Below are 24,353 nucleotides of genomic sequence, written 5' to 3' on the forward strand. Positions count from 1 at the left end.
TAGTTGATACAACTTTTTTTAGAGATGTCTTCAAAATGTATTGCCTCCCCTCCACTCCAAGAAGGAATAATTTAACCTTAATGTTGTAATAATTTCTAAATTTCTTAAATGATTTTTATAATAGCTAGATTATAAAAAGTCTTTGTAATATTCTTTGGAAGGAGGGAGTAAATATGGGATATTTAAAGTCTTGCACTGTCAGTTTATGTTCTTACTTTAAATAATTCACATAATTATCACAATTTTTACTTGGTTTTGAATGTTTGGAAAATCTAAATTTAACTCTCTTAAAGAATAATACTTAAGTCATATCCATAAGTATATTAGAACTAATAATGGAAATATTTAAGGTATTCAAGTCTTATTTTTCTCTCAGCATTTGTCAATCAGTGTCACTCTGACAATACTCCAGAATGTCTGCCAGTAATGCCAAGACATTGAAGACTTTCATATTTTCGTAAGAGCAAGTTTAAAATTTTCTCCTAGAAGAAATATTCACCTATGTCACAAAGAGAACTTCTTTTGCTTCTGGTTTCCAGATTTTGACAAATTATGTTTTGTAATATTTACACATTAGTTTGTGCCACTCTGGCCCTATGACCACGATGAAACCTCACCTATTTCTAACTGCATGAAGTTCACAGATGAAAAAGCAAACTCAAAGCTTTGGATATTTGATGAAGCCCTGAACACTCTACAGCACAGGCCCTAAAGAAATCTAGTCATTAACACCTTGGCTGTGTCCTCCCTCCCAGGGCACTGTCTTGATTGACGCTGTTATCCCATCGTCCCACAGATCTCTCATGTAAATGGATAAATGGATAAACAGGAGGCTGTACCAGAAGGGGCTCGTCAGGAGCACTGCTGGAGAGCTCAGCAGACGCTGTGCGGACAGTGCTGAGCCCAGTGAGGGAAACGTTGGAGAGCCTTCTCCTCCTCACGCCACTGCAATTGTTGGGTATTTTAAATGCACATCTCTTATGGTAATTCAGACCGCACCCTGGAAAGAGAAAGTAAAAATGATTTTTGTTCAACCATAAATTAAAAGCTCTTTTGGTATTAAATTATGCATTTTTAAAAATAGTACTGTTTCTTGGGGCTATTTGGAAATTCAAATTTTCTCTCGAGCTTTTTCTGATTTCTTTTCACAATTTGTAAATAGGGTGAGTTTTTGAATTCTGATTCTATTGGACAAGTTCAGCAACTACTCTGGTTATCAATTTTTTAAAATGTTCTTTGATACAATGGACTTGGGCTCGGAGGGATTGAGCCATGAAAACCCAAAGAGAACACCCGAGGCATTTTTAACTGCCACAAGTTCTAATGTGAGTGGATACGTAAGGGAAAGTTAATCACAGAGCATCACAACTTCTGAACTACATTGATCTGAACCCTGGTTCCACAATTTTTTTGTCCATATGACCTTGCATACCTTACTTTATAGGGCTAACTACCTTGTAGGGATGCCTGGGTGGCTCAGTGGTTGAGCACCTGCCTTTGGCTCAGGTTGTGGCCCCGGGGTCCTGGGATCAAGTCCCTCATTGGAATCCCTGTGGGGAGCCCACTTCTCTCTTTGCCTATGTCTCTGCCTCTCTGTATCTCTCATAAATAAATAAATCTTTAAAAAAATAACTACCTTGTAGAACTGTTAAGAAAATATGTAAGATACCATACATGGTGGTTTCCACATGGTAGATAATTAGGAAAGCACCATTTTCTTTTAATATTTCCACTATTCACTGTTCACATGAGAAACATGGGTACAAGTTCCAGTCGGTCACTCTACAGCTGAATGACTTTGCATGGTTTGATTAATCTCCTAAATCTCTGCGTATTTCAACACACATTTGTTGAATGCCTACTAATTCTGACTTCAGAAGCAAATGTTATTTTTAGTTTGTTGCCAAAATCACACAAAAGAAATGGATCCATAAAACACAGGGGAAACAGTATGAGTATCAGGTTTTCCACGTCAGAGCAAATATGCTGAAGACAGGAAATGTAAAGAAATGAACAAAACAGAATCCATGCATCCAAAAAATCACTGGAAGACATCTGAGGGAAAGAAGACATAATTGTAGAGGGCACAACACAAGCAGATGATTTATATGTTCCAGCATGTGACTGACTTGACTGGGGAGGGAAAGATCTTACCTTCACATTTAAGGCCTTGACGCACCAACCCCCACAGCATTTCTCCACAGTGATCACAGAAAGCTGGAGCTCTGTATGAATGAACAAAAAGAGCGTGGGGACGAATCTGAAAGTCTTCAAAGGTGGCAGAAGCTGTAAAAATAGTAACATTGGAAAATAAGCCAAATGGATAGTCTGATCTGTAGATAATTATATACAGGATAGTTAATACACAGTATGGATATAACTCTGGGCAAAGCCAGGAAAGATAAGATGCAACACTGCTTCGTGATAGCAGTGAGACTATTCTTCTTACCACAGCTTTACAATTGTGTGGCACGGCAACCCTCTCTCCCCTGTTCCTGCTAGTCAAAGTTTCAGGGCACTTTGAAAATAGGTAAAATGTGAAGAAGGCATGAACAAAAGGAGAGTTCAATCAGATTTACAAATACCTGATGTGACTTAAAAATATTTTGCTTTTTCTCCCCCAAAAAGTTAGTTAGAAATATTAATGAAAAAAATTTGATGGATTGAATTTGACAGATCAGAAGATGGTATATTTGAATATGACCATGAAAAGGTACATCAGAAGTGGGGGAGCCCCCTGCAAGACAGATTAGAAATCTGAGCAGCCTCTTCTTGGGGATATAGAGTTATTTGAACTCTTAAGGCAAAATAACCAAGCATTTATTATGACCTATAAATAACCAAGCAGCCTCTTCACCAATACATAAGAAGGGCTTAACACACTGGTGAATCCAGTCCACTCCTTGAGAAATACACGTTCATGATGTAGGGTACTTTTAACACATATTGTTACTTATTCTATATGGTACTCCTGCAAAGTATTGAAATTCACTACTTTTTTTTTTTTTAAAGATTTTATTTATTTATTCATGAGAGACACACAGAGAGAGGCAGACACAGGCAGAGGGAGAAGTAGGCTCCCTGCAGGGAGCCCGACATGGGACTTGATCCTGGGTCTCCAGGATCAGGCCTTGGGGGCGCTAAACCACAGAGCCACCCGGGCTGCCCAATTCACTACCTTTTGAAATAATATTTTGCCAAATGATATTTTTTATTGTGTTACAAAATTAGTTTATGTTTTTTGTTGTTGTCCAAATCAAGAAAGATACAGAGAATTGAAAGTAAAGGATCACCCAGTTTCCCAAAATTCTAATGGGTAGGGGGTATATCTTTCTAGATCTATTTGCATACATAGCCTAATGTTGAGCCTAGCTAGTACAGTCCAGAGAGTGCTGACCTGGGAGGAGGAAAGCTGGCTGCAGCTTTGCTATTACTGAAGTGACACCTCACCCAACCATCACGAGCTTCAGTTTCTCATACACAGAAAGAGAAGATGTGATTAATGGTAACTTCTCCAAGTCTGAAAAGCTTACACTTCCATTAAAGTTAGGACCATGTGCACTTGATTTCATAAAATTTTATTCAAAAAGAATTGGGGGGAAACTTTGTTAAGCACCTTCAATATTGTCAATAATACAATTGTGGGTAAAGATCTAAAGATGAATAAGATGTCTTTACAGAGCCTACCAAACTAGCAAGAAAGATAGGTAAAAACAAACAAACAAAAAACGCCACAACAAGTATAAAATGACTTCTGATTTTCAGAGAAACTACAAATTGTGGACTAAGATACTAAATAGAACTACAACTACAACCCATAGTCGCTCTGGCCCCCAATTCACTGTCCTTTTCATCATACCACCATTGCATCTTATCTTTCCTAACTCTGCCTAAAGAATTATGTCCAATAGCTCTATGCTGTGTGGAATAAACATTTGTAGATTTCCTATTGCTGCCTTGGAGAGCAGGCTATAGGCTAACAAATCACTCACTGAGTGCACTTAATGAAGTGCTTCCCTTGTTAACTCAAGTATGCAAGGTGAGAGAGAGCGCATACTGAAAATGTAGGCCATTCATCTCTGCTCCGTAGATATCCAAAATTATGAGGACAACTTTGAGGGTATCACATCCCTCAGGGCAAGAGATAATAGAACATTTAGGAGAGTGAATCACTTCCACCAGAAAGAATATTACTGATGGTTCACAGGACATACAACTGGACATAATAGAAGACTGAAAATTTTAATGGGTTAGTTGTTCTTTGAGCCTTGAATAAAAGCACTTTATTCCAAATTAAGGGGCTTTGTTGTTGAAAATCAACTTATGAAAATTATTACTTTTATTCAGCTGGAAAGATAATTAAAATAACAAGAATAAGATTTACTGAGCTCTTAATATATACTAGATACTATGCTAAGAGATTTAAGTGTGGGAAGAAGAAGCTGATCAAAGAACTATGATCATGCACCAACACTGCCTACAGGAAGTTCTGACTAGTGTTAATATTCCTTATTAAAAGGATTTCAACCTAAATAAGTTTGAGAAATTGCATATTATAAGATTCACAATATTATGGTCAATGTTTATCAGTAGAGGAGTATGATTTGGGTACCAATAATCTACTTCTGTGGTTTGGTCAAAACATGTCTAATTTGGGGATGGTAAATTCTCTTTAAAACTAGTTCTCTTACTCATGGACAAAATCTGTTTTCAAAATATCAAAGAAAATACTTTGTGCCAATCGTTAACTCCTTTCTGTTTCTCTCTCCTTCCCCCTAAAAGTCAGCCCTCAGAACCAAGCAGCTATGATGATACTATTACACCAATTAGTTAATAATTACTGTGGTTTTCAAAATAAGGAACACTGGTATTTGAGAATACTAATACCAAGCTGCACTCAGATATTTTTGAATTAATCAGAAAAATATAAATAATTAAACTGAAGATTTTCAATGACCATACTCCTTCTCCAACCCCCCCCCCGCCCCCGTTTATGTCAGGTAAGTCTGCCTTTTTCCCTTTTTTAAGGGGATTAACATTCATAAGCAGTTAGCACCCTTGACTTATGTTCAAATGCCATTTTCTAAAGTTCAATTTTAATATTCTCCTGTTAATTTTAGAATAATTAAATACATTTTTAAAATAAAACTACCAAGTGTGGGGAGGTTTTACATCCATTTGAAATCAAAACACAACATCCATTCATTATGAATTTACCTGTTCTGCACCCTGGGGGAAATCAGTATTAGCTGAGTGTAGGCATGCCATCTCGCCTAATCACAAAATTGCACTTCAGAGATAATCACTCAGCACAGGAAAACAAAGTGAATGCTGTAATTCCATTTCACTTAAGTTTTGGAATCAAAATGGACAGATCAGAGTAGAATATTAAAGTGTCTAGAGACTCCAAGAGAGGAACAATATGCTATCTGTCAGTTTGTCATAATCAATCAACCAACCTAAATTAAAAGCATGTGACAGGGCTACAAACTAAGCACAATGGGCCCCTTATACTGGTATTTGTATCTCTCTGATTTGCTCTATTCAAAGTCTATTGTTATACACCAGTGTGCGAGAGAGGAGAAAATGACATGCTTTCCTTAGTCACTGATCATTTGAAACAGGTAATTGAGCCAAAAACTCTAAAATAATCAGTAGTTCTTTTAAGGTTCATGATGAGTTGTTGCACAAAATGGAATAAACTGTTTGGTTAGCAGTACAGAAGGAATGAGGCTTCTGATGCAAAATAAATAATCTCTGGAGGTCAAAACTATTTGCATGATAAAATAAAATAGTGTCAGCTCCTCCAAGATTTTCAGTATTTTTTTTTCTTATTGACAATCTTGGCAATTTGGGAGAAGCATTAACTCTTTCTGGTGTCAACAATTTGGGACAGATAGAAGAGGTTAACACACTGCACGTAACATCCTTTTCCGTACTTCACAAGCAATCTATGAAGTAGATGTTATTATTATCTCGACTTCTGAATGGGAAGACTGAATCTCAGAGAAATTAAGGAGCTGTCCTAGCTAACACAGGATCTTGATTTAGATTGTCTTCACACTTGAACCATACAATTTCTCTAAGCTGTGCTGGATCAAATTGTATTTCTCTGTCCATTAAAACACAATGGATTATAAACTGCATCTTTATTTTGTGAATCACTAGAAAAGATCTTTATAAATAGCAATTAAATATAACACATTACCCTTGTATCATGCATCCTCATCGCAGAGATGCAAAAGGTACTAGAGAGAAAAAAAGTCCGTGAAATAACCACGGAATGAAATTAATTCGATTTGTGATCAACTATCCTCTTAATATGCTTTCTGTATGGACTCTAGTTTTTGAAATCCTTCTGCCGGGATCCCTGGGTGGCGCAGCGGTTTGGTGCCTGCCTTTGGCCCAGGGCGCGATCCTGGAGACCCAGGATCGAATCCCACGTCGGGCTCCCGGTGCATGGAGCCTGCTTCTCCCTCTGTCTGTGTCTCTGCCTCTCTCTCTCTCTGTGTGACTATCATAAATAAATAAAAATTAAAAAAAAAATGAAATCCTTCTGCCTTCAAACAAATAGGAGTTAGTAACAATAAGTGGTTTTGAAATTGTTATGAAATCAAAGGTAATGCATCACTCACAGCCAACTGGAGTTTTGGGTCCTCAAGATAACCAGAGTCGCCCCATTCAATTGCTAAGTCTGGCCAAGAGCAAAACATTATGAAGTTATTTTAAAGCTGTTAAGATTTGTTGTAGATAAATTTGCTTTTTCCTTAACCTCCAGAATACTGAAAATAGCTCCTGGATTCCATTTGCATATAAATACACATACTCATCAGTTTTAGGGATAAGAAACCATTATACTTTAACATCCCATTATTTATCCAGACACACACACACACAATAGATATACATAAACCATCCTCTGTTCCTTGAGAGCTACCATTGGTGGAATGATGACTCCTCACAAATCAGTTTGTTGCATTTGAGAATATCTCAAATTAGTAGAAATATTTTTTTATACTGAAACCCACACACTCATCTGTAACTTCAACATGGTCCACAACTTTTCATCAATTAGCTTGTGGAGGCCAAGCAGTCCTAATTATCTTGAAGCATATAGACTGATGTTAGTTTTATTAATGTATCTGTAACATACTAAGCTTGAAATACAAAAATGACAGGGAACACAATATCTGTTGTCAAGGGTTCAAAGTCAAAGTGAGGATGACACATCCATAATAATTGTAATAGAAAATGCAGAGATGGAAACCCAAAAGAAAGGGTGACTAGGGGCACCCCCAGTGGCACAGCGGTTTGGTGCCGCCTGCAGCCCAGGGTGTGATCCTGGAGACCCTGGATCGGGTCCCACGTCGGGCTCTCTGTATGGTGCCTGCTTTTCCCTCTGCCTGTGTCTCTATCTCTGTCTCTGTCTCTGTCTCTCTCTGTGTGTTTCTATGAATAAATAAATAAAATCTAAAAAAAAAAAAAAAAAAAAAAAAGAAAGGGTGACTAGAACTGCCCGGATCTGTCAGGGAAAGTTTCATCAAGAATGGATACTGAATATAACCTTGAAGGATGAAGTGTGTTGTATTTTGAAAAGTAGAGAATGAGATTAAGAAGGAACATTTTATATAGTCTGATTTCATGTAATTATAGACAATTTATAGGATTAACTACATATTTCTTTATAATTATAATTACTATGAGCTCTTGACATTTCATCTTTGGTGTACTGTCAGGACAGTTAGGAAAGTGACTCCCAATTGTCCACATGGCAGGTACCAGAAAGATGACAACAGATCATTTCCATGCTCTTGTGGCCTAGATACTTGACAGTGCTTGTAAAATTATGCTTGCATATGTCTTTACTACCCCTGCCTCCCATACACACATTTCTGCACCCTGAGGCTGGTCATTTCTTTCTGCTTCTTCATTTGTCCCAGTCTTTCCAAGCCATGTTTGTACCAAATTCTCCCTTTGAAGAAATGAGATGGGAATTTCCATTTTCAACTCATATCTGACCAGAAAAACGTTAGTGAGGTGCAATGATGGGAACTTAGGAGGCTATGACTATCCCAGAGGTTATAGCAGCCAAGAGAAAAAAAAAAAAAAACATAAAATGTACTTAGATATGTTGATTAGGCAGTTCAGAAAGTTCTGGGAAAATATTTTATAAGTCCATGGCCAGAGATCCATAAATAAATAAATAAATAAATAAATAAATAAATAAATAAATAAATAAATATCTCCAAGAGGAATGGTCTCTCAAGCCAGACTGATAGCACAATAATAAGTTACCCTAATTAGGAAGGAAAAAGGGTGGGAGCTAGAGAAGCTGACTTAACTGCCCAGGAAACTGTCAAGCTCCCTCTGAAAAAGAAAATGCATCAGCTACAGAAGGAGAAGCACACAGTCCAGTGAAGTCAACGGTGGTTCTGGCCAGTTAAGAGCCACCCCAAGAAGACTGATAGAAAGAAAAAGCCGAAGCTTTGAAAAAGCCTGAAACAGAACAAAGGACCTTGCAGCTGTGTTATATGTGGAAGGAATGAAGCAGAGATGTCCCGAAACATGAAGACACATACACACACACACACACACACACACTAGTTTAATGCTAACAAACAAAACAGAAAAAGCTGAATTTTTCAACTGTAATTCTTTCCAGTCTTTTCTAGAACAGGACAATTTTCAAACAAAAAATTAAAAAATAAATATACTTGAGAAGAAAATAGAGTAGAGGAATAAAGATCATCTAAGGGCTTTAAATGAACTATTTTAAATAGGCCATAATAAATTATACATGAGGGCTCACTTTTAAGAAAAACATCTATCTTCATATTCTAACAGAATAGTCTAACAAAATTTTAATGGGCTTAATGGAATTATTCTGGAGGTCTTGTGTAAGAGAAATAGAAAATATTCTGATATGAATGGAAAAGTTTAAAAGGAGAGTAATGATGAAATTCAGCCCTAGTTAATATCAGAATAGTCTATAAAACTATAATATTTTAAAGTGTGCCAGCTGTGCATAAGACAAGAGAGAGAAAAAGCCAGATACTGATGGCACAGTAATCCACGCTATGTATGAATTTAAAACATGATAAGAGGAAATATCATAAATCAATACAGCAGGAAAACATTTAACAAATGATTAACAATTAACTACTTGGGGTAAAATACAATTTAGAAGCTTGTTTCCTATATTATGAGAAATATTTCTAATACACAGGAAACAAAGAAACAGTAAATTTCCTGTTACATATGTATATAGATATATACACACATACCCATATATATGTGTAATATTATATGTATTACACCTGATGAATAAAAAGTTAAAACACCAACCCAAAGAAAACAAGTGAATGCTCATCAAATCTACAAAAGAAAAAAGACTTTAGAAAGTAAGAGGAGCTCATAAATCTTAAGAGTGATGGAAGGAATTGAATGGGTACATTCATGAACATGATCATGTAGCAAGCACTACTGGATGACTTGCCAAAGGGTCACAATGATAGTCTCTTTTTTTAAAGCATAGTTACAATAGGTTTATTTATTATAATTATATACTGCTAGGTCACAGAAAGCTAATTATGTTAATACTTTCAGGTATTTATAATTACTAACAGACAAGGAGAGACCCCTATGCACTTGCTAGACACCACACATGTGGGTGACAAGGCCTATGTTCTATCATGAAAATTAGGACAGTCTGCATGTATTATTCATCCTCGCTCAGAAGGAAATAAATCCTTCTTCTTCTTTTTTTTCCCCCTCTGTTTAACCAGAAGCAAGTAGCAAGACAGGAGTGTTTGATGGCAGGGCTAAAACTCTGCTCAGGAAGCAGTTTACCATCTGTTCATGAACCAGGAGAGTTCTAGTTAATGCCTGAGTGACCCACCCTTTGTTTCCCTCTCAGACAACCACTCACTCTGCTGTTACATAACAACTGCTTTAGAAGCAGCAGTGTGCCTCCTGCCTAGAAGGTGCTCCGAGATGAAAGACATACAAAATAGAACACCATGTAACCAAAGGCTAGCTATAGGGCAAAGCTACTTTATTCAGTCCATCTCTATACTGAGAAATCTACCGGGAACATTCCCCTCAACATTTTGCTCCAGCCACTAGTGAGGTATGCTTCCCTTTCACCCAAATTCTTGCTTTGTTTAGCATGTGGCTGCTACCCCTAGGTAGCTAACTCTGCTCATCCCCAAACTTAGCTCAGTATCACCTGCACTGGAAGCCTTTTGTGGTGTGACTGTCTTTGTGAGGTAAACTGTCCTCTTCTCTATTCTCATAAGCTCCTGGGCACATCTGTATTATAAAATGTATCACTCTATACTGCCACGCCCTCCCTTATTCCTTTATCTGTTCATATCTGACCTAACAGATTGCTGGAAGATAGAGACCACACCTTCTCTCACTTCATATGTACATATCGATGATCAATTAATATGATTCAATCATGGCTGAATAAATAAAGCAATGGCTTCGAAACCCATGCTTGTCTGCAGTTCCGAGGTTCTATATTTTACAAAGTCCCAACAATGTGTAAATATAGTATTTGAACTTTAAAAGCAAAGCCTGTCAAAACCGTAATTTGGATCACACTTTAAAAAGTGTCTAGCAATGCTTTTCAGAGATGTCCTTGCTAGTTCCTTAGTACTTTAAAGGCAGTATGGTGTAGTGGTGATGAAAACCATGGACACAGTGTCAGAGCAGACCTGGCTACTAATCCTGTTCATAGCAAATAAGTAACCTTAGGTAAGTCACAGATCACCTCTCTGAACCTCAGTCTCTCTGCCTATTAAACTGGCTTAGTAAAGCTAACTTGACTGGGCCATGAGAAAGACTCAAAGTAACTAGCACAGACTCAGTGGTTATCACAAAAATATCTTAGCATAATTTAGATTAACAGTGTGGGCTTTGTAATTGGAAAGATGTGGGTTTGAATCCCAGTTATCATTAATAGTATTTGTAATTATTGTCCCCATCAATATTAATAGAAGGCAATACTGCTTTTAAATCTATTACCAACCCATAGCACTTAAAAATTTAAGGGCTTTAAAAACTATTACTGTTCCTCTACTACCTTATAAAAAATTTCCACTGCAGAGGAAATTGCTTTTCTATCCACTGTTCTGGTTAACACTAATTAAATGGAGCTAAGCCCATAGGACTGTGTCTAGTTCCCTCTCTAAAATGAATCAATTAACAGTTGGGAATTGCCGTGGGGAAAGAAGGGTCACCATATCCTGATGTGACTGAATGACAAATGCCACAGCTGGAAAGAGATTAGAGAGCATCTCAGGTCAAGAAAGAACATAAATGGTTGCCCCATGTGTCCAACATAGAGGAAAAAAGAAAATTAAGTAAAAATGTCATGGAGTCAAATTTTAGCTAATGAGTGCAGGCTCCGCAGGCACCCTGAATGAGGAAAAGAAAGGTCAAGTCTGTTTCTTAGAAAGCTCCAGCACATACAGGAAACGTTATACCTTTAAAAGGATAATGACCTCATTTACATGAGGAGCACCCGCATACAAATCGCCCTTTATTTATTTATTTATTTATTTATTTATTTATTTATTTATTTATTTATTTATTTATTTATGTATTTATTTTTCAAATCGCCCTTTAGACTACTTACAAAAGGCCAGTAGAGGAGGCTGGGTACAGTACTATCTGAAATGCTCTGATAGGCAGCAGGGTTTCTGGCAACAAATGGCATCACTGTTGTCAAATACGTTTGCACACAGATACACCAGACTGAGGTCCTACATGCTTTGCTTCACATTTAAGTCTCACTGTACCTTTCATGAAAACAGATGCTTACTTTTGATTCATCAACAACAAAACCCTTAAAAGCTGTGAAATCTGCTGGGTATTCCCATTGCAGAAGAAGCAAGAGTTCAGGGAGGGCTGAATTGAATCCAGGGCCTGCTGCATGCAGGAAGAGTTCTGGCTGCCGCTCAGAGCACAGAGAGAAGGGGCCATGCTGCTCAGGAACTCCCTGGGTTCTTTTTCAACAATCAGGCTGACTGACTCATTGGTCTACTCTGACTCATCAGAATAAGAGCTTTATACACTGAAAATCTGAGTTTATGCTTTTGAGTCAGGTGTATTGAGGTATAATTTACATAAGTAAAATCCACCCTTTTTTGTGTACAGTTTTATGGTGTTACACATCATTGCGGCAATTTTACCAACTCCTCCCAAATTCTTCTGTGCCACTGTGGAGAAACTCCCCTCCTCGCCCCCTACCCCCATCCCCTGGCAACCACTGATTTATTTTCTATCCCTTTTTCAAAATATCATATAAATGTAGTCTTTGGAATACAGCCGAATGCATTTGTAACTCATTCATGTTGTTTGTGAATCTGTAGTTCACTCAGTCTGCTTACCAATTCTCCAGGTGAATTCTTTCAATAGACCATCAGTTTATCCATTTACCAGCGCATTAGGGTATAGGGTCATATTGAGATTGAGGATGGTAGGGATATGGGGTCTGGAGACAGGTTCCAGTAGGGAGGCAGAGGCAGAAGAGAATGTTTGTTTGTGCTCAGTACAGGATATTCGTAACATGGGACTTTACTGTTGAAAACTATTTTTTACAACACTGGACAGCACATGACTTTGGGAAGAGACAAAGTGGCTTCCCTGCTGTTTCCATCTATCATGGCTAAACTGCAAGGTATCTTTGTACCTTACTTCTTCATCTCTTGAAACGGGTATAATTAAAACTCAAATAACAGTTTCACGATCATTTTAATGAGAAAACATTTAAAAATAACTATTATATTTGGCACTATACAGTGGTAGTGCCTAAAATATGGTAAAATAAAGTAGATATTTTTTCAAGGATTCATGCATATGTAGATTTATAATAATCTTATGTTTTTACACCATTAGCAAAAAATAAACTCAAAACAGATCTTAGACTTAAACAGAAAACCTAAACCGTAAGACTTCTAGAAGACAACTTTAGAGAAAATGTTCACGACCTTGGGCTAAACAAAGATTTCTCGATACAACCAAAACTTTAATTAATTAAAAAAAACTGGTAGGCTTTATCAAAATTAAAAATTTCTGGTCTTCAAGAGATCTAAGAAAATGAAGAGAAAAGCTACAATCTGGAAGAAAATATTTGCAAAATACATTTCTGAGAAAGGACTTGTATCTAGAATATGTTAAAAACTCAACATTAAGAACCAAAAAATACTTTGAAAGACAGTAGATGGTAAATACATGAAACCTAGTTCATATTGGGTACATTGTAGATTCAGTGGGCTTTGGTACATTAGTTTGGAACTATTATCTTTATTTATGATATTCTTTTGGTCATGAAATTATTCTTGTTCTGAATATTTAATTTACAAATTAACATGTTTGGGGACATATCTCATATACAGGTCTATCTATATTTATTTTAGGATCTTATATCACATTTCATCTTTGTAAATGAAATCACAAACTTTGGTCCTAATTAAGAAAATATTTTGGAAGATCATCATTACCAAACAATTTTTAGAAAACACCACAAGTAGTTGCAGATTATGATTTTTAATCTAAAATTAACTATGTTTGGACAAGCTTTAATTAATTTTGTGCAACAACATTCATGTTTTGAATATCAAAATGCTCTGCATGTATATGGTAAGTGATAATTACTATTGCAACTTTGTTCATTTACTCATTGATTATACATTTTATTCTTATATAGTACTATTACAGTCTTATCTGATTTTTAGCTTTTAATTCCATTTTCTCTCTTGTTTTAAATTGCAAATCCCAAAGTCATTATTATTTAAAGTAACAAAGGGTAAATTTTATCAGCATATAAATTCTAAACAATCTATCTAGTGATTTCAGGATAACAGAGGATAAATAGCATAGGAAAAATGTTTAAAAGAAGATAGATGTAAATTTTTATATAGATCTGATGTTTCCTGTTACAGTTTTAGGTAGTAATGTTTTTCCAATGAGATATTCCAGCATTGAGAGGGAGGGGAACAAAGTAATTTTCAAATTATATACGTAATCCTTGAAATTTGGATAATAAGCTCCTTTCCTAGTGTACAGGAATATTCTCCTGTGATTGAATATTATTTCATGTGACAGCAGAGTTCACTCTGTGCTGGGCATGTAGATGACATGGAGGCAGAAAGGACTGTGTTATTCAATACAGTGTAATGTGTTAGGAATGCCAGTTCTGGAGCAAGACTGCCTGGTTTGAAACCCAGCTTCACCACTTATGAGGTGTCTGAGCCTGGCCATGATTCCTGATTCTGTAGGTCTTGGTGACCACATCTGTAAAATGAGAGTGATAACTGTGATAGTAATGCAGGTTTTGAATGTGGACAAATTAGGCTAAAATGCATGGACATTTTAAAGAGGGATGTTCTGGAGAATAATTTTTTTTTTTTTTCTGGAGAATAATTTAGATCATCCTGAATCAAGACCTACATATGGACTTTCCAAGTTATCAAATCTACTGCAAATCAGTATCATTTTGCCTCTTCTTTTCCAGTATTTCTATTTCATTTCTTCTTGTAGAAAAGAACATTTGCTAAGAACTTCCTTTTTTTAAAAGATTTTATTTATTCATTCACGAGAGATACACACAGAGAGAGGCAGAGACATAAGCAGAGGGAGAAGCAGGCTCCTTTCAGGAAGCCGGATGGGGGACTCAATCCTGGGACTCTGGGATCATGCCCTGAGCCAAAGGCAGATGCTCAACTGCTGAGCCACCCAGGCGTCCCTGGTAAGAACTTCCTGAACAATGTTAAATACTAGTAAAGACAGCTTCTTCTTCTTAACCTTAATTGGGCGGTGCCTAACATATTCTTGTCAAAATGGTGTTCTTGATTTAAGGTAACTATTTCTTATTAAAATTCATAAAAGATTATAAAAGTTGACTAATAATGTCAAATCAACTTTTTATTCCTAGAACAATTTTCTTGGTTATTTTGTATTATTCTTTTGTATTCTTATAGATTCTATTTTTCTCAACACTTTATTTAGGGATTTTATATCCACAAAGCAAAGGCATTTCATTAATTGCATGTGGGTTCTGATTTCAGATATTCCTGGGTTTTAAGTACAATTTTACTAGTAAGCAAATGGGTGATTCCTGGCAATTTAATTAACTTTTCTATACATCTGAAAAAGGCTTATCAGAGTGCCCAGTGAATTGCGTTTAAATACATTAACTACTCCATTAGTGAACACAGTCTACAGTTTCCTTTCTGTCTTAGTCTGCTTGGGCTGCTGTAACAAAATACTTAGACTGGATAGCTTACAAACAACGGTTCTAGAGGCTGAGAAGTCCAAGATCAAGGCAGCAGCAGATTCAGTGTCTGGTGAGAGTCTGTTTCCTGGTTCACAGATGGCTGCCTTTCCCTGTAACTAACTGTACATGGCAGAAGGGGTGATAGAGACCTCTGGGGTATCTTTTATAAGTTCCCCATTCATGAGGATAGTTCCTCAGACCTAGTTCCTAACACCAATCACTTTGGGGGTTAGGATTTCAATATGAAGCTCATGGACATAAACATTCAATCCATTGTGTTTTCTTTTCTTTCTTAGATTGTCTTTTCCAGGTTTCAGTATTAAAATTTTGCTGGATTTGGTAAGTTATTAGACAAGATTTTCAAATTTTATGTGTTCTGAAATAGTTTATACTTAGGTATTTGATAGAATTTCACCAAAATTGCCTATACAATGCACTTTTTCTGAGTGGGTGGGGAGAAAGCTGGTGCATCTTAAATAATATTTTTTCTATCAAAAAGTGCATGTATGTGTATGTGTGCATGGACCAGAGAGTAAAGAGACATTCCAATGAAGTATTCCAATCCAAATCATATGATAGTGAATAAATCTATTAAAATACGCATCAGTACTCAATTGATTTTAATTGTATCTCTAGCAAAAATAATGGATTTTAACATAAATGTGCAGATTTAAGTTAAACTGTGAAAATTTGATTCACAACACAAGTAGCATACATCTAACATGATAATCCTTATGTTAACTCATAAAATACTTGAAATTATAATAAGCATTAAAATAAACATTAAAAACAGAGGACAATTTGTACATCGACTTCTAGCTTTAGGTAAGTTACAAGCTTCAGCCATTATTAAATACTGCATGTTATTGGAAGGCCATATGGCAGGAGAGTGCAATCATTTTTCCTGGACTCTTTTTAGTAATTCCCCTAGATGAAAATGATAAAGAAAAAAACCCAGAAACCAAGACATGTGCCACATTTATCTAAAAAGCTGATGAAAATAAAACATAGGGACTCATGGGTGGCTTAGCGGTTGAGCATCTGCCTTTGGCTCAGGTCATGATTCTGGGGTTCGGGATCGAGTCCCACATCAGGCTCCTTGCAGGAAGTCTGCTTCTCCCTCTGCCTATGTCTCTACCTCTCTCTCCCCCCCCCCCCGTGTCTCTCATGAATAAATAAATAATATCTTTTTAAAAAAGAAAAGAAATCCTAAAAGAAAATTTTAAATGGAAGAAAATTGATTTGATAATAAGCAGAAAATAGATTAATCATGTACCATTTGTCAATTTTAGCCCATCTTCCTAAAGTGTGCTATAAACATAATATTAGCACAAGTGATTCTGAGAAAAATGTTCCAAAAGGTGATTTGGCCTGTAGGATTATTACATTTGGTAGAGCTTTGAAGTCTTTTCAAAGGCCATTGTTCTTGGCACTCAGAGACTGTATCTGGCCTTCAACATTTCTTGGCTCACTCCACATTTACAGTAACACTCTCTGGATTATTTCTACACTCGACATGATTAAACCAAACAAATACAGCCTCCTCCAACATATTTCAAAGAAAGTAGCAAAAGATTCATGGTCATTCCTCTAGGATTTTACATTCTAGCTGAGGAAAGATGGTAAAGATACTAAAAAACAAAATAGGCAAAGTAGAGTATAAGACAGAGAGTACATAATCAAACATGGATCTGGAGATTGTAAAGGTCAGGAAGAGCTCCAGGGAAGGAGAAAGGAGACTGCACAGAATGATATGCTGTAAAAAATAAAGTTGAAAGTATAAATCTTGGATTGAAGAAGAAACCGAATTCCTCAGATAGAAACACAGTGGGAATAAGGTTCAGAAGTGAAAATAAATGTGGGAAGTTTGGGGAACTGAAGGAACCAGCAGGATTGGATGGGAAGGTTATTATAGTCAAGAAGTGGGAAAGACAGTGGATAGTTTATTTGGGATTAGCTGATGGCCAATGTTGGTATTTCAGTTAAGGTTCTAGAATGCAGTAAGACATCATTTAAAGTCTTTTTAAAAAAATGACTGGAATTTATTTTAGTTAAAAGTATCACATATACAAAAGAGCACATATAATATATGAGTAGGTTAAAGATTAATAATAAACAGCCATTGTACATTCCATCCAAATGAAGAAAATTACCATTGCCTTAGAAACTGCCTTGTGGGGATGCCTGGGTGGCTCAGTGGTTGAGCATCTGCCTTTGGCTCAGGGCATGATTCCGGGGTCCTGGGATGGAGTCCCACAACAGGCTCCCTACAGGGAGCCCGCTTCTCCCTCTTCCTGTGTTTCTGCCTTTCTTTCTGTGTCTCTTGAGAATAAATTAAATCTTTAAAAAGAAAAGAAAAGAAAAGAAAGAAAAGAAGAAAAGAAAAGCAGAAAGAAAGAAAAGAAAAAAAAGAAAAGAAAAGAAAAGAAACCGCTTTGTGATCCCCTCCCCAGCTAGGTGGATTATACAGAAAAGTACTTTGGTGTGATAGTTGAGTAATGTTTAGAGCATATAAATAGAAAACACAAACACTTTAGAAAGCAACAAGAACCCAGAGGGCTTTCAGCTAAGGAAGAAACAGTGGGAATACAGAAGAAAGGAACAAAGAAGAACTGGAAGGCAAATATGGCCTCACTTGTTGCCTGTTGCACTTTTTGGTTTATTTTTGGAGTTGGTTTACTTTGGCTTGTCTTTGCATAGATGAAACACAATATTGGTACATTAATTTTTAAAAAAGGAAAGAAAGGAAGGTTTGAAGGGCAAGCCCATGTTTTAGACCCACAGGTGACAGAATGAAACATTTCAGTGTGAAAACTTCATCAGTCTGGGAGAGATCACAGGAGCCATTGAGAAGTAAGAGGTAGAGCAAAGAGTTAAGATTTTGAGGCTTGAAGAAGATAAGAGAGGAAAGCAGTTGTGTCCATACTTCTTCCCTCATTTAGAAAGCCAAAGGAATCTCCTATATTTAAGCTTCTCTTATCCACAGCAAATGGCTTTAGAAGGTAGCAGAGGTTCTCAGTGATGCCTTTAGGTCACTGGAGCAGGAGTAAAATGTCCTTGGATTGCAGTCCTATAATGATAATCCCCCTGAGGCAATCTGTAACTAGCCCTCTGGCACCTTTAAATGAGCCCAGGGCAGAGCTGAACCATTCATCACCTCTTTCCTCCTAACCTCTTTATGCCTTAAGAGGAGAAACAAAAACAAACACATATTTTCTATTCACTGTCAAAGCAGGTGGGCTTTCCTAAGCCTCTCTGTGCTTCCTTCTCACAAAGTGCTTGCATCTACTGCAGAAATTCTTGCCCTTGGTGGTGCACTTGAATCACCCAGGAAGCTTTAAACCAATGGCAAGTTCTGGTCCTAACCTCTAGAGAACCTGATTTAATTATTCTGGCTTGGAGCATACATATGAATTTTTTTAAAAACTCTAATGAGTGAACAAAGTGAGAATCACTGCCTAAGAGTGACCTCACTGATTTTCAAGGGTCTCTAGAAGCCAATCAATTAAAAAGAACTTAGCATCTAGCAACAGTTTATTATTTTTCAGGCATATTGAAGTAAGATATGATCGCCACTCATAATTTGCTAGGTAGAGAAATAAAACAACATCATATAACAATTTTAAGAACATCAAAAGACACATGTGACTCTGGATTGTAAAATGACAATCGGTGAGGACTAACACAGTCAAAAATATAAGCCTGATGCTATGCTTCAAAGTTTAGGAGTGAATGTTCCAGTTTAACATAAGCCTAGTAAAATCAGAAATCTATGAGAAAGACAGTGTAACTGAAGCAAAATTCTCCAATCTTCCAAACATCCTTTACCACTGATCATTGCCTCCCTGTAGGTTCAATAACTCTCCACAGGCAATGCTGAGAACATCTCTCATAAGGACAGGGAATGTGCTGGCAAAACATGGGCCATATAGGTGCCATCCCTTGCCTGGCATTTCTGACTTAATCAGCTGCTAGGATGACCAATAGTTTCTCCCCTTTGTGGATTCTAAAATACACATGTAAGTAGTCCTTTGAGCTTGGCCAGTGTGGAATGAATATTACTTAAGACAGAAGAGAGTCAGTTCTCAAAGCTATGGTACTGTCCTATTAAAAAAATGCCACTTATGGAGAGTTGATGGTCCACCCTGGGCTCTGGTTAAACTGATTCTAAACGGCAAGAAGCAGGCTTACACCTCACTGAATCTTCTTTTTGGATGAGAACCATTCAACCCTAACCCAGTAAGCTCATTTGGTATCTACTTTCTGTTTATTCTTTCATCAGGAATTCTTATCTGAATTCAGCTTGCCTTGGGGACATCCATCCCTAAAGAGGCAGACCACCTGATGGGGGGAACTAGGCAACCATTTCTGGACAATTGCAGTACCTGGTCCATTCTCAAAGTGGAAGTTACATTGTAATTAATCAGTCAGATCGCAAGAAACTATATAGACTGAAGTCCTACAAATGGATGGGAACATCTCAGAGGAATAAAGTCGGCTGGGGTAAGGACAGTTGTGGTCTCTGCTCTTCAATCTTCCTTGCAACATAAGAGGTAGGAGGTAAGGCAAGGCTTTTATGGTATTTTCTCTCACTGGCCATGGCGGTTCAAGACTGAAGCAACTGCCCTCATCAGCTTGATTATGTGGGGAGCTTGGATATCCACTGCAGTAGAATAAATATGACAATTCTAAGTCATGGCCAAGAGTATACATACTTGGGTCAAAGCCCTAGGCACAAGCATTTGGCTTTCTCCTTCCCTCATTTTTTTGTGTGTGTGAGTGTGTATGGGTGTGTCTCCACTAGATAGCATTATATTAAAGTCTGTCAAAGATCTGCTCTGTGTATTCAATCCAAAAGTCTAAATCCAAATTTCATGAAAGGTTTTCCAACAATACCCATTAAGGCTTTTGGGGAAAAAAAAGTTAAATTCTTGCTATTTAGAATGTGGTCCATGGACCTGAAGCATCAAAATGTGAGCACTGCTTAGAAAGGTAATCTCAGACAATCACACCTTACACTCCTACCTGCTACCTGACAGACCCACTGAAGCAGAATCTACATTTTAACAAGATACCCAAGATATTCAAATGCACACACTGAGATCTGGGACTTTTGAGCTAATGAGGTTTTGGACTTTGAGTGTTTTTTTTTTTTTTAAGATTTTATTTATTTATTCATGAGAGACACAGAGAGGGGCAGAGACATAGGCAGAGGGAGAACCAGGCTCCCCACAGGGAGCCCGATGTGCGACTCAATCTGGGAATTCCAGGATCACGCCTTGAGCCAAAAGCAGACGTTCAACTGCTGAGCCGCCCAGGCATCCCTGGACTTTGAGTTGATTCTAAAATGACTGAGGGTGATCTTGGGATGTGGTCAGTGTATTTTGGATATGGGCTGGATGTGAATCTTCAGGTCAGAGAAAAGATTGTGATAGAAGAATCACTTCCCTCTCCTCCTAAAGACGTCTACATCGAAATACCCCAAACTTGTAAATATGTTATAATAAAGATAAATTAAGGTAGCAGATGGAATTAAGGCTGTTAATCGCTCACTTTAAACAGAGAGATGATCTCGTATTATCTGGGTTTAGCACAATGTAATCACAATGGTCCTTAAATGTGGAAGAGGAAAGGGGAGGAGGTAAAGGCAAGCCTTTTATGGTATTTTCTCTAATTGGCCATGGCAGTCCAAGACTGAAGCAACTGCCCTCATCAGCTTGATCTCTATGGGGAGCTTGGATATCCACTGCAGTAGAATAAATATGTGATACATATTTGTGATATGTGATAGAAAACGAGGAGAATTCACTACTCATTGAAGATGGTGGAGGGCCAAGGAGTGTGGGGAGCCTCTAGAAAATGGAAAAGGCAAGGAAACACGTTCTCTTAGGCCAGTGAGACCCATTAGGATTTCTCATCTCTGGAACTATAAGATAAATTTGAGCTGTTTGAACTCCAAAAAATTGTGGTAATTTGTTAAAAAGCAATAAAAGAAAACTAAGACTAAGAAGCACTATTCCATTTGTTTCAGCTTCGCTCTGTAGAGTTCTATACCAGTATTTTGGGACAAATTTTCTACTGGAAAGAAAGTATTACTTTTTCTTGTTTGCCTGCTCCCTTTCATATTTTTATATTCTCTTGGTTTCAAAACTGGGAGGTTATTACATTTAAAAAAAAAAAAGTCCCAAACTTTATTTAGCTACTGCCTCTAATTTTTTTCTCACAGTAAAACTTCAAAGTTTTATTATGTACTTTCTGCTCCCTGAACCTTTGTCTTCTCATGAAAATGAGAACATGTGATGAATTAAAAAGCTTAAGAATAAAAAGGAAAAAAGAGAAGAGAAATCAGTATCCTGGCAAATTTATTCTGTCTCTGAATAATCACAAGCTAATTATATTTATATGTGTCCATAACAGAGATGAGTAATATTTTCACATTGAGTGAAGGGAAAGGTGAATAAGTTGTCTGTGTCACTGTTATACAGTATCCACATGGGACAATGCTGCCTCCTTCATGTCTCTTGTCAATGTGGATTTGGAAAGTCATTATGACAGGCATTATTCTTCATTGTATTCTGAGTAATATGAACCAGCAGAAATCTTATTATGTTGGAATTATTAGGTGGGTGCTTAGACATGTCAAGCAATTACACTTTTGAATATCTTTAAATTACGTAAGGAAAAATACTGTCTTTGAGAAATGTTTCTCTTTTGTCCTTTGTGTAAAACCAGAACCTGCCCTCATGGATCATAGTTTCCATTCTGTGCTTTTTATTCAAATATGCAACATGGCCCAATTTGTATTCAAGAACTCACATACTCGATGGTGAAATGCTTTTAGAAGGATCAGTAGAAGCCAAAACCACTAAGAATGCTGAGAAAATGAGCAGTTAAGCTTTCAAAATTGCTGAGTAGAGATGTAATTAATTATACTACCAATGACATTTGCCATAGCAAAAAACTACATGAACCTAAATATAATGAGCAAACAAAGTGGGAACTAGCAAAATGGCCATGGATCATTGTCCATAATTTGATATCCACTAAATCATAAAGTCTACATGTCTGTGTATGTGAGTATTCAAGTAATTAACAGTTTAGGTATGCAATTTGGTTTGTGGTTCTCTATCATACCGGTTCATACAGAAATGTAACATCATATCTGGGACTCTCAACAAGGTTTGGTAATTATTATGCACTTACTTATCTAGCATCAATTAAAGCACATTGGTAGAAAACAAGATACAACTTAGAAGAATTTCTTCTAGGGATGAAGAAATTCTAGAATTTCTTCTAGGGATACCTGCATGGCTCAGTGATTGAGCATCTGCCTTTGGCTCTGGGCATGATCCCGGGGGTCCTGAGATCGAGTCCCATATCGGGCTCCCTAAGGGGAGCCTGCTTCTCCCTCTGCCTGTGTCTCTCATGAATAGATAAAAATAAAATCTTAAAAAAAAGAAGAATTTCTTTTAACCTCTATCTCAAGGGCTTTTTCTAGACCCTCCTATGATTGAAAGGATATATTGAGTTCAAGGTCTTGTTTAAGTAATTTTACTTTTCCTGGTAAGCTTCAAATATTTTATAAAATTAGTTCAGATCCTTCATGCAATCAGTATGAGACCAATCTTCCTGAAATACCACTTTCATCAATATTCCTCCCTTGCTTAAAATTAAATGGCTTTATTTCTCCCTGTGATTTATTCATTCAAGAAACATCTGTTGAACAGCAAGTCCATGGAAGACACAGTACTAAGGATGGGGACAGGCAAAGGGAGGTGGGGATGCTAAGGGAAACAGCAAAATATGGTTGAGGTGGTCTAATAGAAGACATAAAATGTGTATGAATGCTATGTAGATGTGACAAGTATTGTAACAGTGGAGGGGAAACTTTATGCAGAACTTGGGATCTCATCTGGATCTTGAAAGATAAATGTAATCTTAAAAGGGGAAGCTGGGAAGAGGCTGGTATTCTAGACAGAAAGAAATCCCCAGAAAGGCAAAGGACAGTTGTTCAGTTTGGTTGAATCATGGAATATCCAAAAAGTATGTACAGAAGTGTGCCAGGGAAAAGCCAAAAGGTGAGTGAGGGTTTGTGTAGAAAGGGCTAGATGCTTAGGGAACTAGTATTCAGCAGACAGTGAAACAGAAGGCAGTGAGGGCTTCAGCACAGATTACGATCAGGTTTTTGGAAGATTACCATGTAGAACAGTCACAGAGAGAATGGAGACAGAGACTGAGATAGGAGAAGTTATCCACCCCACAGATACTTCTTAAAGACACAGAAGTGAAAAGGTCACCAACAGAAGGAGTAAAGACGCCTAGTGGAGGTCTCTGAAGGGATGGAAGAGCCACAGTCAGAGGAGGCAGGTATCCAATGGAGGTCAAAGGAGAAGCAATGTCTAAATAGAAGGGTTTTCAAACCAATACCAAATGCTGAAAAGAGGACTATGGAGTAGAATATGGAATGAGAAAGAGTAATAACTAACATTTATTATGCATGTAGCATATATCAGGCCCTATGTTGAAAACTTCGTAGGCATGATCTCATTTACTCCTGACCCCAAACTGCAACAAGGTAGATTCTACTGTCATCGTCAATTAACAGATGGCAAGATTCAAAGTTGAAGGAACTTGTCTGAGGACATAATGCTAGTTGGTATTGGCAGAACACTGATATACCCAGGGCTACGTAACCCTAATGACCATTTCTCAACTCAAGTCAACCTTGAGTCCATATGTTTACACTCCTCAAAACCAGCCCTTAGGGCCCAATTCAAGAATCATCATTTCCAGAAAGTCTTCCCGGATTCTCCAAATATCTCTCTTTGTATTGTTCACAGCACTTGCTCTTTAAGACAAAGAGGATCCTTTAGTTTTAGGTATTGTCCTACATTATACATGAATAATTTAAGTACGTTGCTCTTCCCTCAAGTAAGTAGCTGGAAGAGGTAAGGAAACATGTTCTTTTTAGCCCACTGAGACCTGTTTATCACATTTTACATTTCTTCTGTACCCTAAAAAAGCAACTTGTCAGTGAGAGGTGTGGTGTACCCGATGAGGAAATATT

At 37.2% G+C, this 24,353-nt stretch overlaps 1 protein-coding gene across 5 annotated transcripts in view; it reads right to left on the minus strand.

The window, feature by feature from the left end:
* Positions 1-24,353, minus strand: part of PRKD1 (protein kinase D1) — a 329,820-nt gene that overhangs the window by 90,546 nt on the left and 214,921 nt on the right. For all 5 annotated transcript variants that reach the window (XM_072838104.1, XM_072838103.1, XM_072838107.1 and 2 more), the window contains 2 exons: positions 2,155-2,286; positions 840-1,000 (listed from right to left, as the gene is read on the minus strand). In XM_072838104.1, the coding sequence (XP_072694205.1) occupies positions 840-1,000; positions 2,155-2,286 (293 nt within the window). The remainder of the gene's footprint in view (positions 1-839; positions 1,001-2,154; positions 2,287-24,353) is intronic.

Source organism: Canis lupus, chromosome 9 (genome assembly GCF_048164855.1).
Source record: "Canis lupus baileyi chromosome 9, mCanLup2.hap1, whole genome shotgun sequence".
NCBI lineage: Eukaryota > Metazoa > Chordata > Mammalia > Carnivora > Canidae > Canis > Canis lupus.